Source organism: Myotis nattereri (assembly GCF_964212035.1).
Source record: "Myotis nattereri genome assembly, chromosome: 15".
In the NCBI taxonomy this organism is placed as follows: Eukaryota; Metazoa; Chordata; class Mammalia; order Chiroptera; family Vespertilionidae; genus Myotis; species Myotis nattereri.
The window spans coordinates 44,537,487-44,551,131 of record NC_138090.1 but is presented as its reverse complement, the minus strand read 5'-3'; the positions used below and the strand labels follow the sequence as shown (position 1 = coordinate 44,551,131).

General features: G+C 46.6%; 1 protein-coding gene across 1 annotated transcript; it reads right to left on the bottom strand.

Moving 5' to 3' along the window:
- Positions 1-1,907: 1,907 nt before the first annotated feature.
- Positions 1,908-13,347, bottom strand: LOC308530620 (testis-expressed protein 101-like; the record flags this gene model as incomplete). Its single annotated transcript, XM_081107329.1, has 5 exons — positions 1,908-2,119; positions 2,280-2,381; positions 4,100-4,282; positions 12,867-13,050; positions 13,312-13,347. The coding sequence occupies 5 exons, from the start codon at positions 13,345-13,347 to the stop codon at positions 1,908-1,910; spliced, it is 717 nt and encodes a 238-aa protein (XP_080963455.1).
- Between the last annotated feature and the right edge of the window lie 298 nt (positions 13,348-13,645).

The window sequence follows — 13,645 nt, the reverse complement described above, 5'->3', positions numbered from 1 at the left end:
CCCCCGTGCATGAATTTCATGCACTGGGCCTCTAGACTTGTAATGAAAGCCCAGTGTAAGACCCTTGATTATGTTCTGTACATGATGCAAATAGTATAAATGGTGGCAAATTCCTATATCCCCACCCTTTGTCAACCCAGACCTCTTTTCTTTCCAGGGAGACTGAATTCTACGTTGATGTGTTTGAAGTCCATCTGCAGGGTGCGTCTGCACCCCTTTGGAGTGCTGTCAATATTTTCTGGAATTGCGATAGTCGGATTGCTGAGAATGATCTTATTCTTGCAGAAAATGCAGTAAAGAGCTCAAAGTCTTTTACAACAAGATAGTTTATGTATTCTTGAGTAATGCTATATAAAAAAATGGTAATATGTGGGGTGGGGGCAGTTAGGGGTGACCAGGTCAGCAGTGAGGGCAATTATTGGCAATCAGGCCAGCACAAAGAGGCAGTGAGGGGTGATCAGGCCAGCAGGGTAGGGGGCAGTTATTGACTGAACGGTGGAACAACTGGCCGCTATGACATTCACTGAGCAGGCATGCAGGTTAGTGGTTGGGGGCAATCAGGCAGGCAGGCAAAGCAATTAGGGGAGAACAGGCATGCAGGCAGGTGAGCAGTTAGGGGTGATCAGGCAGGCAGGCAGAGGGGTTAGTGGAGATCAGGCAGGCAGAGGGGTTAGGGGCAATCAGAGAGGCAGGCAGGCAGAGTGGTTAGTGGCAATAAGGCAGGCAGGCAGAGTGGTTAGGGACAACCAGGCAAGCAGAAAGAGTGGTTAGGGGTGATCATGAAGGCAGGCAAGTGGTTAGGAGCAATCAAGCAGGCAGGCAGAGGGGTTAATGGGCAATCAGACAGGCAGGCAGGCAGGCAAGTGGTTAGGGACAATCAGGCAAGCAGGCAGGCAGAGTTGTTATGGGCGAACAGCCAGGCAGGCAGAGTGGTTAGGGGGAATCAGGCAGGCAGTCAGAGTGATTAAGCGTGATCAGGGGTGATCAGGCAGGCAGGTAGTCAGGCAGGCGAGTGGTTAGGAGCCAGCAGGCAGGTGAGCGGTTAGGAGCCAGCAGTCCCGGACTGTGAGAGGGATGTCCGACTGCTGGTTTAGGATGACAGTTGGAAATCCCCTGAGGGATCCCAGATTGCGAGAGTGCACAGTCTCGGCCAAGGGCCCTCTACCCCCATGCATGAATTTCATGCACCAGGCCTATAGTAAGTAAATAAATAAATGAGCATGAGAATCTAAAAATATCACCAGCTCCCCAAAGCTTCAGGCCCAGCTCCCTCCTAAATTTCCTCTGTCCACTGAAGAGGTATTAAGTAGGTGGCAGATAAGGGATAGAATTATGTAAAGTGGGAAAGGAACAGATAGGAAATAGGGAAATGGGGCCCATGATAATTGAAGAATTTGGAGTCTGGTTTTCTCATTCTTGCATACCTCCCAGAAAAATACTAGAACCCCAAACAGCCTACTTTGGCATTAAGATTGGGCTGGGAGTGCTCCGGAGGAGATCAATGCTAGTCTTTTTTCAGCTCCCAAGAGAAGGTAGCCTATTATGTGAAAGGAAAACCAGACTTAGGTCAAAATATGAAAGCTCTGATCTTAGCTCTGCACATAGCTATGTAATGTGAGAAACTCACTCAAGTTTTCCAGATCTGTGATTCCCTTTCTCCCAAAGTTGTGGGTTAGAGGAGACACATTTAAAAGGCCCTTTCAGCACTAAAATTCACTTTGAGTCTGGGGGCACATACAAAGCAGAACAGAAACTTTATTAGAAAATGTCAAACACATCCATAGGAACTCTGTGTTCTTCAAGTCTCCACCTGCTCATCAACTCATGACCAGCATTCAGAGGCTTCCAGTCCAAAGAGGTGTCCTGTGACTCCAGACAGATGTCTCCCCAGGAACATTGTCGAGCGATTATAACAATAGCAGCAGCAATAGCCCAAACCTCCCAAGTGAAATGGGAAGCCAGGTGGTGGCCCCATTTCCAACCTTTCGGGATTGAATGAGAGATTGGTATGGACACATTTCCTTTACCAACATGGGTCCACTTGTGAATATCCCAGACATCAGCCCACAATGAGGTACAGATGTGCAGCCTTTGACCTCCAAAGTTGAGTCAATGTCTCCTATGGAACAAGTAACGATGGGGAGACACACAGATGTTTTAGAAAACCAGAGAGGAATCCAGTCCCTTCTCATTCCTGGATCCTTGAGGGACAGATCCTTTTGGGATCCACTCAGATGTCTAGTTTTCCTGTCTGTGAAACCATCAGATGTTCGGTTTACCTCCAGCAACCCGAAGTTTTCCTTGATAGCATCGAGTTGTATCAATGGGACAGGGAAGAGAAGGCGCACTCGAACAGGCCCCAAGAGCTAAACAGGTTGGTCAGTGGAAGGCTGCTGACATATATTGGGAACTGGAGGGGGAAAGAGAGGAATAGTTTAAGAGTATGTCCTGCTTTTGGAGTTCTCTCCTTGCTGCCTCGTCTTCCCCAAGTCTTTCGTGCTGATACCACTCTAACCAAGGCCTATTACTGCCACCTCCCTACTCTCTCCCAACTGATTTTCTTGGCTGTCAGAACCCCAACCAACATGACTTTCAAACTCTGTGCTTAGTTCCATCTAGAATCATTGTCTAGAAGGAGACAGAGATGTAAACAATGCAGTAGACCTCAGTAGACACTGTGTCTTAGGTATAAGAGAAAAAACTTAAGGAAGACTCAACTACCTAAAAGAATTTGGTGTTTTCAGGGAGCAGATATCTGAGTTGAGATGATGAATAGAGGTTAGCTTTGTGAAAATGGGGGTTTATGGGGTAGCAAAGGTAACAGTAAGGACAAAGGCCTGGAGCTGTGAGCCAACTTGGTGAATATGGGGGATTGTAAGCAATTGCAGTGTTGATATTCAACTGCGAGGCACTGGTAGGGCTGGTCTGGCTGTTATAACCGTGTCCATTTTGATTGGCCAGTACCATTGTCAACTATTTTGAATACCAGCTTCAGCTAGAACACAGTAGATAAGAGAGGGAAGAGAAGGAAGTGAGCTGAAATGATAGGCCAAAGGAGGGAAGCAGGTTATGATCAGGTGGCAGCCGGGAAGTGATAATTGTTAGGTTAATGCTGTCACCTTGTTCAGAGATCTTCATGGACATCTTGTTTAATGACACAAAATCCAATGTATATCCCAGCCTTTACTGATATCCCTTTCTTCTGAGCAGTCTTGATACCCCAAGGTAACAATTTAGAAAAAGAATGACAAGCAGAAGTTCTGAGGTCCTTTTGTGTGTGGCCCACTTGGTCTTAAGCCACATAGGAACACAAAATGAAGTGTTGGGTGGGTGCGTGGGTAGGTGCGATGCCAGGGGCACACTGTGGAAAGCATTGTATCTAATAAAAGACAAAAAGGGTAATTGACCATACCTTCGCTACACTTCCCATTGGCTAATCAGGGCGATATGCAAATTAACCACCAAGAAATATGGTGGCTAATTTGCATATGTAGGCGCCAAGCGATGGAGCGAAGCCCCCTGGCCCTGGGTAGGTGCAGTGAGCATAGACTGGTGTGGCAACCGAAGAGCGAAGCTCACAAAGAGCTAAACCCCTCACCCGCCGTGCTGGCACCACCCCCGGGGTCCGCGTGGCCGTCGCTGAGCTAAGCGCTGTGCCCACTGCACCGGCTCTGCCACTGGCGCAGAGCTAAGCTCTGAACCCGCAGCACCAGCTCTTCCCCTACGGCCCAGGCTGCCGGTGCAGAGCTAAGCGCTGAACCTGCGCTGCCAGCCCCTCCTGGCAAGAGCGAAGGCCTGGGTTCTGGGCGCTGGAGGAAAACTGGTGTCAGCAGCCAGTGGAAGGGGCCCCGAGGTCCCCCAGACTGCAAGAAGGCACAGGCCGGGCTGAGGGACCCACCGGAGTGTTGTGTACTGGGCCTCTAGTACAATCATATAACCACTATGCTGGACCCCTGAAACGAATACAAAACAACGCTGAATGCAAACCACATTGGAAAACACACAAACGATGATAAGCTGTGGTAGAAAAGGACAAGAAGGAGGAAGACCTACACTGCCTTCCAGGTTGACCGCCTTTCTCTCTCCCCTCCTGAGGTACCTGGGATCACCGCTGGATTCCATATCTCAGGGATGTTCTCTCTGCTGTCACAGAAGGAGTGCTCACAGTAGCTGCTGTAGGAGACCAACATTATGTCGGGCGGTGAGGAGTGCTGGACCAACGTTATGGTGGGTATCCCTTTGGAGGTGCAGCCCTTCTTGGCCAGAAGTGCCGTCTTGGCACCTGTTAGGAGCGCAGAGAGAAGGAAGAGGGACAGCGGGCCTCACCTTTGGCCCCGGGGAGAGGGGAACAGCACTGACACGATGCCATCACCTTCCTCCCATTCAACCTGACCGCCCCTTCTCATTTTACTGGATTAAACCATCATCAGGGATTCCTGGCACAGCGCCCCATTGTCACAAGTCTTAACTCTCAGTCCGGATGGGCCGGACTCCAGCAGCAAGCTAACCTACCAGTCAGAGCGTCTGCCCCCTGGTGGTCAGTGCACATCATTGTGAGTGTATGCATATTATTTGCATATTATGTTTTGATTGGTTGACTGGATACTGGACACTTAGGATATTAGCCTTTTATTATATAGGATGGTGAACTGTTAGTACTTCCACTAGGACTGTGTGAGATTCATTGAGGTCAGGTTCTTACTACAATGTTGGGCACTGTGTTACTATTACAGCTTGCACCTGGTGGGTGTTGCACAGTGTTTGACCTATGAACCTATGAGCAAGGTGGACCTATGAACAAGGAGGCCACGGTTGGATTCCGGGTCAGGGCACATGCCCTGGTTTTAGGCTTGATCCCCAGTGGGGGGCATGTAGGAGACAACCTGATTGATGATTCTTGCTCCTTGTTCATAAGTTGATGCTCAACCTATGCAGAGGCAGAGGGGGGGAGAGAGAGAAAGGAGAGAGAAGTCAGTTTTTTCCTTTATCTCTTTTCAGTGTGTGGTCTGGGAGTAGAAACAATGAGTCACAACAGACTTCTAGGAGGAGGGTAGAGGTCTGCAGGTTGCCAAAGAAGTGAAACATTGACCCCACTATTTTTTTTTACATAAAATTTTATTGATTGATTGATTGAGAGAGAGAGAGAGAGGTGTGGATCTGTTGTTCCACTTATTTATGCATTCATTGGTTGAGTCTTGTTTGTGACCTTGGGGTAGGGGGAAGATGTTCTACCTACTGAGCTACCAACCTGGCCAGGACTGACCCCACTCTTTCTATAGTCCTGGTAGGATTGTGAAGGAAATAGCCATGTTGTTCTGATCACCTCCTGGTCACACCATTGGTGAGGGAGGGACACTCCTCCTTAAGTAGTATGAGATGACCCCATGACAACACCCACCACTGCACAGACCAGATGGACAGCAGTATCTAATCACATATATTCCCAGCCCAGGGGAGGAGGCCATCGCACCCCACCCAGGCCCACCTGGCGTGCACTCAGGAGGAGAGCGAGTAAGCTGGGGCTGGAAGAGACAGGTTTGGAGCAACAAGCTAGGAGGTGTGCCCGGCTCTCTTAGCTTGATAGGAAATGATGAAAATTCATGAAGTTGATGCAGGATGTAAATAGATTAACCCCAGGAGAGATGCCTAGGGTTTTTTGGTTAGTATTAAGAACCTTTAAGGCCTGGAAGAGAAAAGAACCAAATGTCCATCTCTCCTGCTGACTGAATAATGATCCAGATCGTGGGACCCAGTGTAAGTACCCAAGAAACTTCCCTTTAGTCTTGTTTTTCATCTTGCTTTATCAAAGCATAATTTACATATCACAAAATCCACCTGTTTGATATATACAGAACATTGTAGAAAGAAATGGAAAAAGACCTAAATCAGTGGAAAGATATCCATGTGTTTGGTGAGCAAACAACACTGTTGAGATGCCAGTACCCCCCAAATTGTTCTTACTTCTGCCCTTTCCTCTCTTTTCCTTCTAGTACTTCCATTATGTCTATGTTGTTCTATTGATAGTGTCTCACAGGTCTTTGATGTTCTGTTAAATTTTCTTCCTTCTTCTTTTCAGATTGGATACTTTTATTCACTTATCAAGTTTGCCAACATTTTTTTTTTGCTAGTTCAGATCTGCTTTTGAGTCCCTCTACTGAGTTTTTAAAATAATATATATTTTATTGATTTTTTACAGAGAAGAAGGGAGAGGAATAGAGAGTTAGATACATCGATGAGAGAGAGAAACATCGATCAGCTGCTTCCTGCACACTCCCTACTGGGGATGTGCGCGCAACCAAGGTACATACCCTTGACCGGATTTGAACCTGGGACCTTTGACTCTGCAGGCTGACGCTCTATCCACTGAGCCAAACCAGTTAGGGCCCTCTACTGAGTTTTTTTATTTTCATCATCCTACTTTTAAGCTCCAAAATTTTCATTTGGTCCTTTGAAATTTTTTTATCTTCACTCGGGCATATATTTATTGATTTTAGAGAGAAAGGAAGAGGGAGGGGGAGCGGGAGAGAGAGAGAGAGAGAGAGAGAGAGAGAGAGAGAGAGAGAGAGAGAAATGTGAGAACATTAATCATCGATTAAACCCGCAACCTGGGTATGTGCCCTGATCGGAAATCACACCTGCCATCTCTCGGTGTACGGGGACAATGGTCCAACCAACTGAGCCACACTGGCCAGGGAGCTTTTAATTCTTAACATACTTTTTCTGGTTTAAATCTGGTAACAAAACTATATATCAAAATTAGTGGTATTTTCATTTTATAAATGAGAAGACAGGGCCAGAGCAGTTAAAATCTTTCCCCAAGGTTGTCCTAGCCAGAAAAGGCATGAAGCAGGCCTGGATTCTAAGGTTCCTGACCAGGCTGAAAAAGGAGGGTCCCCCACCTCGCAGGGCACAGGGAGAGACCCCTCATAAAGTCAGGGCAGGGGATACCATGTGGGCCTCTGTCAAGTCCACTGTAAAATTCAAAACCACCTTTAGGAACGGCTTCCCAGTTTTTTATTTTCATTCATTTCTTTATTGTGGAGACATTTTATAAGATTTTATTTGAGCCGAATTAACAACATATGCTGTGGAGCAAGATTGCAAATGTTTCTGCCTCCCATTTTTTCAAACAGCTTTGTAGTAAGGGAATTCACATGTCACACAATTTATTGATTTAAGGCATACAATTAAATGATCTTTGGTCTGTTCATAGTTGGGCAGTCATCATCACAATCAATTTTAGAACTGCTCCATCAGCTGCAAGAGAAAGCCAGTGCCTGTCATTAGTTCTCCACTTCCTGCCTTCCAGGTTTTGGCAAGCACTGATCGACTTTGTCTTTATAGACTTGCCTATTTTGGACATTTTATATAAACGGAATCATAGCACATGTTGTATTGATGCCTGTTTTCTTTCACTTAGCATTTATCTTCAAGGTTTATTCATGTGGTATGTATGATTATGTCACTTAAAAATATATTTTATTGATTTTTTAGAGAGAGAGAGAGGAAGAGAAAGGGAGAGACAGAGAAACACTGATATAAGAGAGAAACACCCATTGGCTGCCTCCTGCATGCTCCTTACTGGAGATTGAACCTACAACTTGGGCATGTGCCCTGACTGGGAATGGAGCCAGCAACCTTTAGGTGCAAGGATGATGCCCAAACCAACTGAGCTACACTGGCCAGGGCCTTTTATTATTTTTATTTTTATAAATAATGTATTATTATTGATCTGAGGGAGAAAGGGAGTTGGAGAGAGAGAGAAACATCAATGATGGGAGAGACTCTTTGATTAGCTACCTCTTACATACCCCCTATTGGGGATCGAGCCTACAACCTGGGATTGTGCCCTGACTGGGAATTGAACCATGACCTCCTGGTTCATAGGTCTATGCTCAACCACTGAGCCATGCCAGCCAGGCTCTTTTAAATTTTTAAATTGTGAAATAATATTTCATTGTATGGTTATATCACTGCTAATTTTCCCATCAGATCTCCCCAGTTCCTGGCACAGAGCTTCTAAATACCTGGGAATGTTCTGGTTGATGGGAATATGTTTTGTTTTACTCGGTGATGCTTGGTGGGCTCCTGAGTGAGGTATGGTCACCAGAAAGACTGAGCCATGCTTAGAGGCTTGGAATCTTCAGCCCCAACCCCAATCTCCATGAAGGGGAGAGGGCCTGGAATTGAAATGTATGATGGATCATGCCTATATGTGGTGCAGCTTCCATGTGGTTATCATATGTTAGGGCTGGGAGAATGTCTCGCTGGGAGAGGGCATGGAAGCCCCGCACTTTCTCCCATAAAGCCCATGTGTTCATTTGGATGTTCGTCTGTATTCTTTATCATTCCTTTTTGTTAAATTTATTTTTTATTTTTGTTATTGATAATCTTCACTTGAGCATATTTCCCCATTGATTTATAGAGAGAGTGGAAGAGAGAGGGAAAGACAGAAACATCGACGTGAGATAGACACATCAATTGGTTGCCTCCTGAAAGAGCCCTGTTAGGGCTCAGGCTGGGGAGAAGCCTGAAACCAAGGTATGTGCCATTGACTGGAATCAAACCTGGGACCCTTTGGTCTGTAGGCCGATGCTCTATCCACTGAGCCAAACTGTCTAGGGCTATCATATCCTTTTTATAATAAACTGGTAAATGTTAGTAAACTGCTTCTCCAAGTTCTGTGAGCTGCTCTAGCAAATAAATTAAACCCATCCAGGGGTCATGGGAACCTCTGATTTATAGCCTATTGGCCAGAAGCCCAAGTGATCACCTGGGCTTGTGATTGGCATTTGAAGTCTTGAGAGACTGAGCCCTTAACCTGTGGAATCTAATACTGTATCCAGGTAGCTAGTGTCAGACTGGAGTTAAATTATAGGACACCCAGTCGGTGTCAGAATTGTTTGGTATGAGAAAACCTTTACAGTTCTGGTGTCAAAAGTGCTATGAGTGGGGTAGTTGTGTGAGATTAAGGGAGAAACAGAGGAGAAAGACTGAATATTTCCTACTAACCTGAGTATATATCTACAAGTGGGATTTTGGGGTTATATAGTAAGTCTATATTTATCTGTCTTTTTAAATTTTAAAACGTTTTTATTGATTTCAGAAGAAAGGAAAGGAGAGGGAGAGAGAGAAAGAAACATCAATGCTGAGAGAGAATCATTGATCAGCTGCCTCCTACACACCCCACACTGGGGATCAAACCGGCAAACTGGGCATGTGCCCTGACCGGGAATCGAACCGTGACCTCATGGTTCATAGGTTGATGTTCAACCACTGAGCCACACCAGCTGGGCTAGGTCTGCTTTAATATCTTTCAACCATGTGCTGTAGTTTGTGGAGTATATTTTTAAAAATTTTTTTGCTAAATCCATCCCTAAGTATTTTATTCTTTGTTCACTATGGTAAACAAATGGCCCATGGATTCGCACCAGGGTGAGGTGGCTTTCACAGAGAGCCTGCTGTCTGTAGAGTCGCCACACCAGCTCAAAGCTCTGAATATATAGAACTCACACTGCCCTGAGAGAAAGGGATTGTGATGTGCATTTTGCAAGTGAGGAGACTGAGGCTCAGAGGAGGGGAAGTATTTCATAACAAGTAAATGAGGGCTCCAGGCCTTTCTGGTCTAGAAAATGAGCCATGTTTCCAGTGCTACTTGGACTTTGAGCCAGGGTGGGGAAGCCTTTTGGAGGAGATAAATATGGTCACGTGTGAATGTGGCAGGGAAACTCCCACTCTGAGAATGTCCCCGAGGCTGGTGGTTTTATTTATTTAGTTATTAAAAAATGTTTCTTGATTAATCCTCACCCAAGGATATTTTTCCATTGATTTTTAGAGAGAGTGGAAGGGAGGGGGATTGACAGAGAGAGAAACATTGATGTGAGAGAGACACATCGATTGGTTGCCTCCCACACGTGTCCGACCAGGGCTGGGTATCAACCCTGCAATGGAGGTATGTGCCCTTGTTCAGATTGAACCAGAGACCCTTCAGTCCTTGGGCCCACATTCTACCCACTGAGCCAAACCAGGAAGGGCAGCTGGGTGGTTTTAACTCACCCTCTGCCCTTCTGCAGTTCCCTGAGCCTCATTTTCCCTCTAAATGGAGAGTTGCATGGTTGTCTTCTCACACTTCTCTGAGACTCTGACAGGAGAGCTGGTTGGGCTTCCGATGCAGAGTCTACAGTCAGGAAATAAAATGGATTCTGTTTTTTTTTTTTAAAAGCTTATTTTATTTTAGTATTTTTTAAAAATATATTTTTATTGATTTTAGAGAGGAAGGGAGAGGGAGAGCAAGAGAAACATCAATGATGAGAGAGAATCACTGATTGGCTGCCTTCTGCACGCCCCCTAGTGGGGATCAAGCTTGCAACCTGGGCATATGTCCTGACTGGGATTCAAACTATGATCTCCTGCTTCTGTAATGGCTGACCTGTGGAGACGACCACTAGGGGCTCAGATAAAAATTTAGGAGCCTTTATTAAGCTGGCCAGAGACTACAGTTACAGCACCCTGCCAAAGCAAAGGCTGAACTCCAGTGCCAACTACAGGAGTTACAGCGTTTTTATTTGCAAAAATCACAAAGTTAGTTACAATGCCTTGTTTACAGAATTTGTTCCTGACACAGTACAGCATCAGTACAGTGACCGCCTTCTTATCTATGTGTCCTAGGAACAGAGAGCACGGTGTGCCTTGCCTGGCTGAAGTGCCAGATACGCAGCCCAGTACATTCCCTATTGGTCTTATTGGGAATCATATCATTGATTCTGCTTCCTGCCAGCCTTCTTTAGGGATTTGTTGGTAGTGGGTGTGGAGGACCATGAGCTTGACAGCTTGGATTCTGCTTTGAATAATATTAAGTAAGCATTTAGCGAGGCATGGACTGAACAGTGAAATTGTAAGTAGCAGGACCAGTGGGCCGGTTATGGCTGACAGGAGGGTGGTTAACCAGGGCGACCAAGTAAAGAGTTTTCTTACCAATTTCCTTTTACTTTTCTTCTTTCCTCTCTATCTAAGAGGCATTTTCTAAGCTGCTTAAACTTTCCTGAATAACTCCCGAGTGGTTGGTATAAAAACAACAAGCTTCTCCCAAAGCTAGTCACAATCCACCTTGTTTAAGGAATAGCAAGTCTAGCCCCCTTCGGTTCTGTAAAACTACTTCTGCTAAAGAGCTTAGAGAGTTTTCTAGCTGTCCTACAGATTTTTCAAGAGTGCTGAAGTCCTGGTCAATTTGCTGCCCTAGTTCCTTGTAGTTTTGTTGTCCAGTTACCAGGGCAGCTGTCCCAACAGCTATGGATCCTGCTATGCCTAGCCCAACATGGAGGGGGACTAGGACGGGTGATCTTTTGTACCGCCTGGGCTCTAACCGTAGATGTTCCCTTCCCCCTTCTCTTGAATAGTAATATACCTGTGGGAGTATGTGGGTTAGGATTCAAATGCCCGGATCTGATTTTGATAGTAATATTGGGGGGAAAGCACAGGGAGTAATTCCATTATTACATGCCCACCAGGTACCCTCTGGTGCAACAAAATATCTATTTAGGGATTCATCAAATTCCTTAGGAAGTTCTATTACCTGGGTACAGGAGGAAGAATACGGGGAGGACTTTAGGGGGTAATTTACCGGGATTATACAGGTACCAGCTCCCTGTAAGTCCTCTAAGGTAAGACCTCGAGACTGGTGGTCCCATATGCAGAAACCATTGGGCAAGCTTTCAACTGAGTAGTTGCGAATTTCGGAAGCATTTGCTCCAAAAGAGATATTTGCCCCGAACCCTACATAATAAGGTGGTTCAGGGTTTAGACATAACCAACAGTCCTTAGTCATATTGGGTGAAGTTTTGTTAAGGAAGTGGAACATAGCCTCTAGAGTACCCAATAAACCCCTATGAGATGTATCTGGCGGTGGTTCAAGTTCCCCCGAGGATCCGGTTGGTGTTGGGGCTGGCTCCAGTGTCTCCGTGTTGTTCCAGTCAGGTGTTCCCAGAACAGATGGAGGTGGGGTTGGAGCTTGTGTAGGCCTGGGGGGCTGCGGGGGCTCAGCTTGGAATATTGGGCACAGGGGCCCCACAGGGTTTCGGACCAGGGGAAGGGTGCAACGTTGAATGGTGAAAAGTTCGCCCAGATCCCGGCCTGACACATATAGTCAGATCCCTCATGTTTTTCCCCCTTTCCAATAGTCCGCCCTCCAGTCTAAAGGTTGTAGTATTACTGGATTGCAGTCCCCAACCAAGCAGTTGGCCGTGGGTGCCCCAGGCCTCACTGTCCTGGTAAACAGGAGTAGTGCATCAGTGGTCTTCCATGGGGCTAAGGTTTCACAGCCTCAAGAGGCACAGTAAAAGTCATCTTCACTCCCACACTCTGGGGGCCCTTCTTGGGGGCAGACATAGTGCTGGGTTCACTATAGGTCTTGTTCAAGGTTAAGGCTTCCACATCCATATGTCTGTGTAGATACATACCCAGCATTTCCCCCTAATATCCCAGATCCCCTTATGGTGAGGGGTGGTTCCATTCTTTCCCAAATATTTTGCAAAGATCAGTATGTAGCTTTGGGGGGCCATGAGGTGGTGGCCTTCCCAATGATTTTACCGTCCAGCATGCAGGTAACCTCCCAGGAGTAAACTGGGGCTTGGTGGGGATTCCCGCTTGCCAAAACCAAGAGGCATAAAAGGAGGATGCCTAGACAGGGTCCTTTTTCAGTCTGACCTTGAGTGGGTCTGCTGTGCGCTCTACAATCCATTGTCCCGATGCGTCTTCAGCCTTTTTGATTTGTGTGTGGTGAATCCAGCGCTTCTTTCCCCCCGCTTTGACAGCAGTTGGGGTGCTTAGGATGACCTGGAAAGGCCCTTCCCACTGAGGCTCAAGAGTACCTGGATCATGTCGCTTCACCCACACAAAATCAAGAGGGGCACACACAGGTGGGCTGTTCGGGTTGGGCGCACGGGCTTCCTGATGAACTGCCCAGATGATTTGGTGCACAGCTGCTGAGCTGGTCGAGAGTGCCTGTAAGGACTTGAGGAGATTTTGGTTAGATAGCACGGCCAGCTCTTCCTCCTGCAGCCACAAGAGGAGAGGTGGCGGTCTGCCGAACATGATTTCAAAAGGAGTCAGCCCTTTTACATATGGGGTGTATCAGGCCCTGAGCAGAGCTAAGGGGAGGAGACTTACCCAGTTTTCGCCAGTCTCTAATTTTAGTTTTGTCAATGTTTCCTTAAGAGTCCGATTCATCCTTTCTACCTGTCCAGAACTTTGAGGTCTATAAATGCAAGGTAACTTCCAGGTGACCTTAAGGGCCTCAACTACAGATTGACTTACTTTGGCAGTGAACACCGGGCCATTGTCGGACCCCATATATAGTGGTAGGCCAAACCGGGGGAGAATTTCAGAGATGAGTTTATTAACTACTACCTGTGCTTTCTCAGCCCTGGTCATGTATGCCTCTGGCCACTCAGAGAAGGTGTCTACGAACACTAGGAGGTACCGGTAACCTCCTTGTCCACAGAGTAGTTCAGTGAAGTCCACTTCCCAGTGCTCACCGGACTCAATCCCTGGAATCGGCTTCCCAGTGGTACTGTCACTGGTGGGCTTGAGTTTACCTGGGCACAAATTTGGCACCTTCTGGCTATATCCCGGGTTATTCAATGTAGCC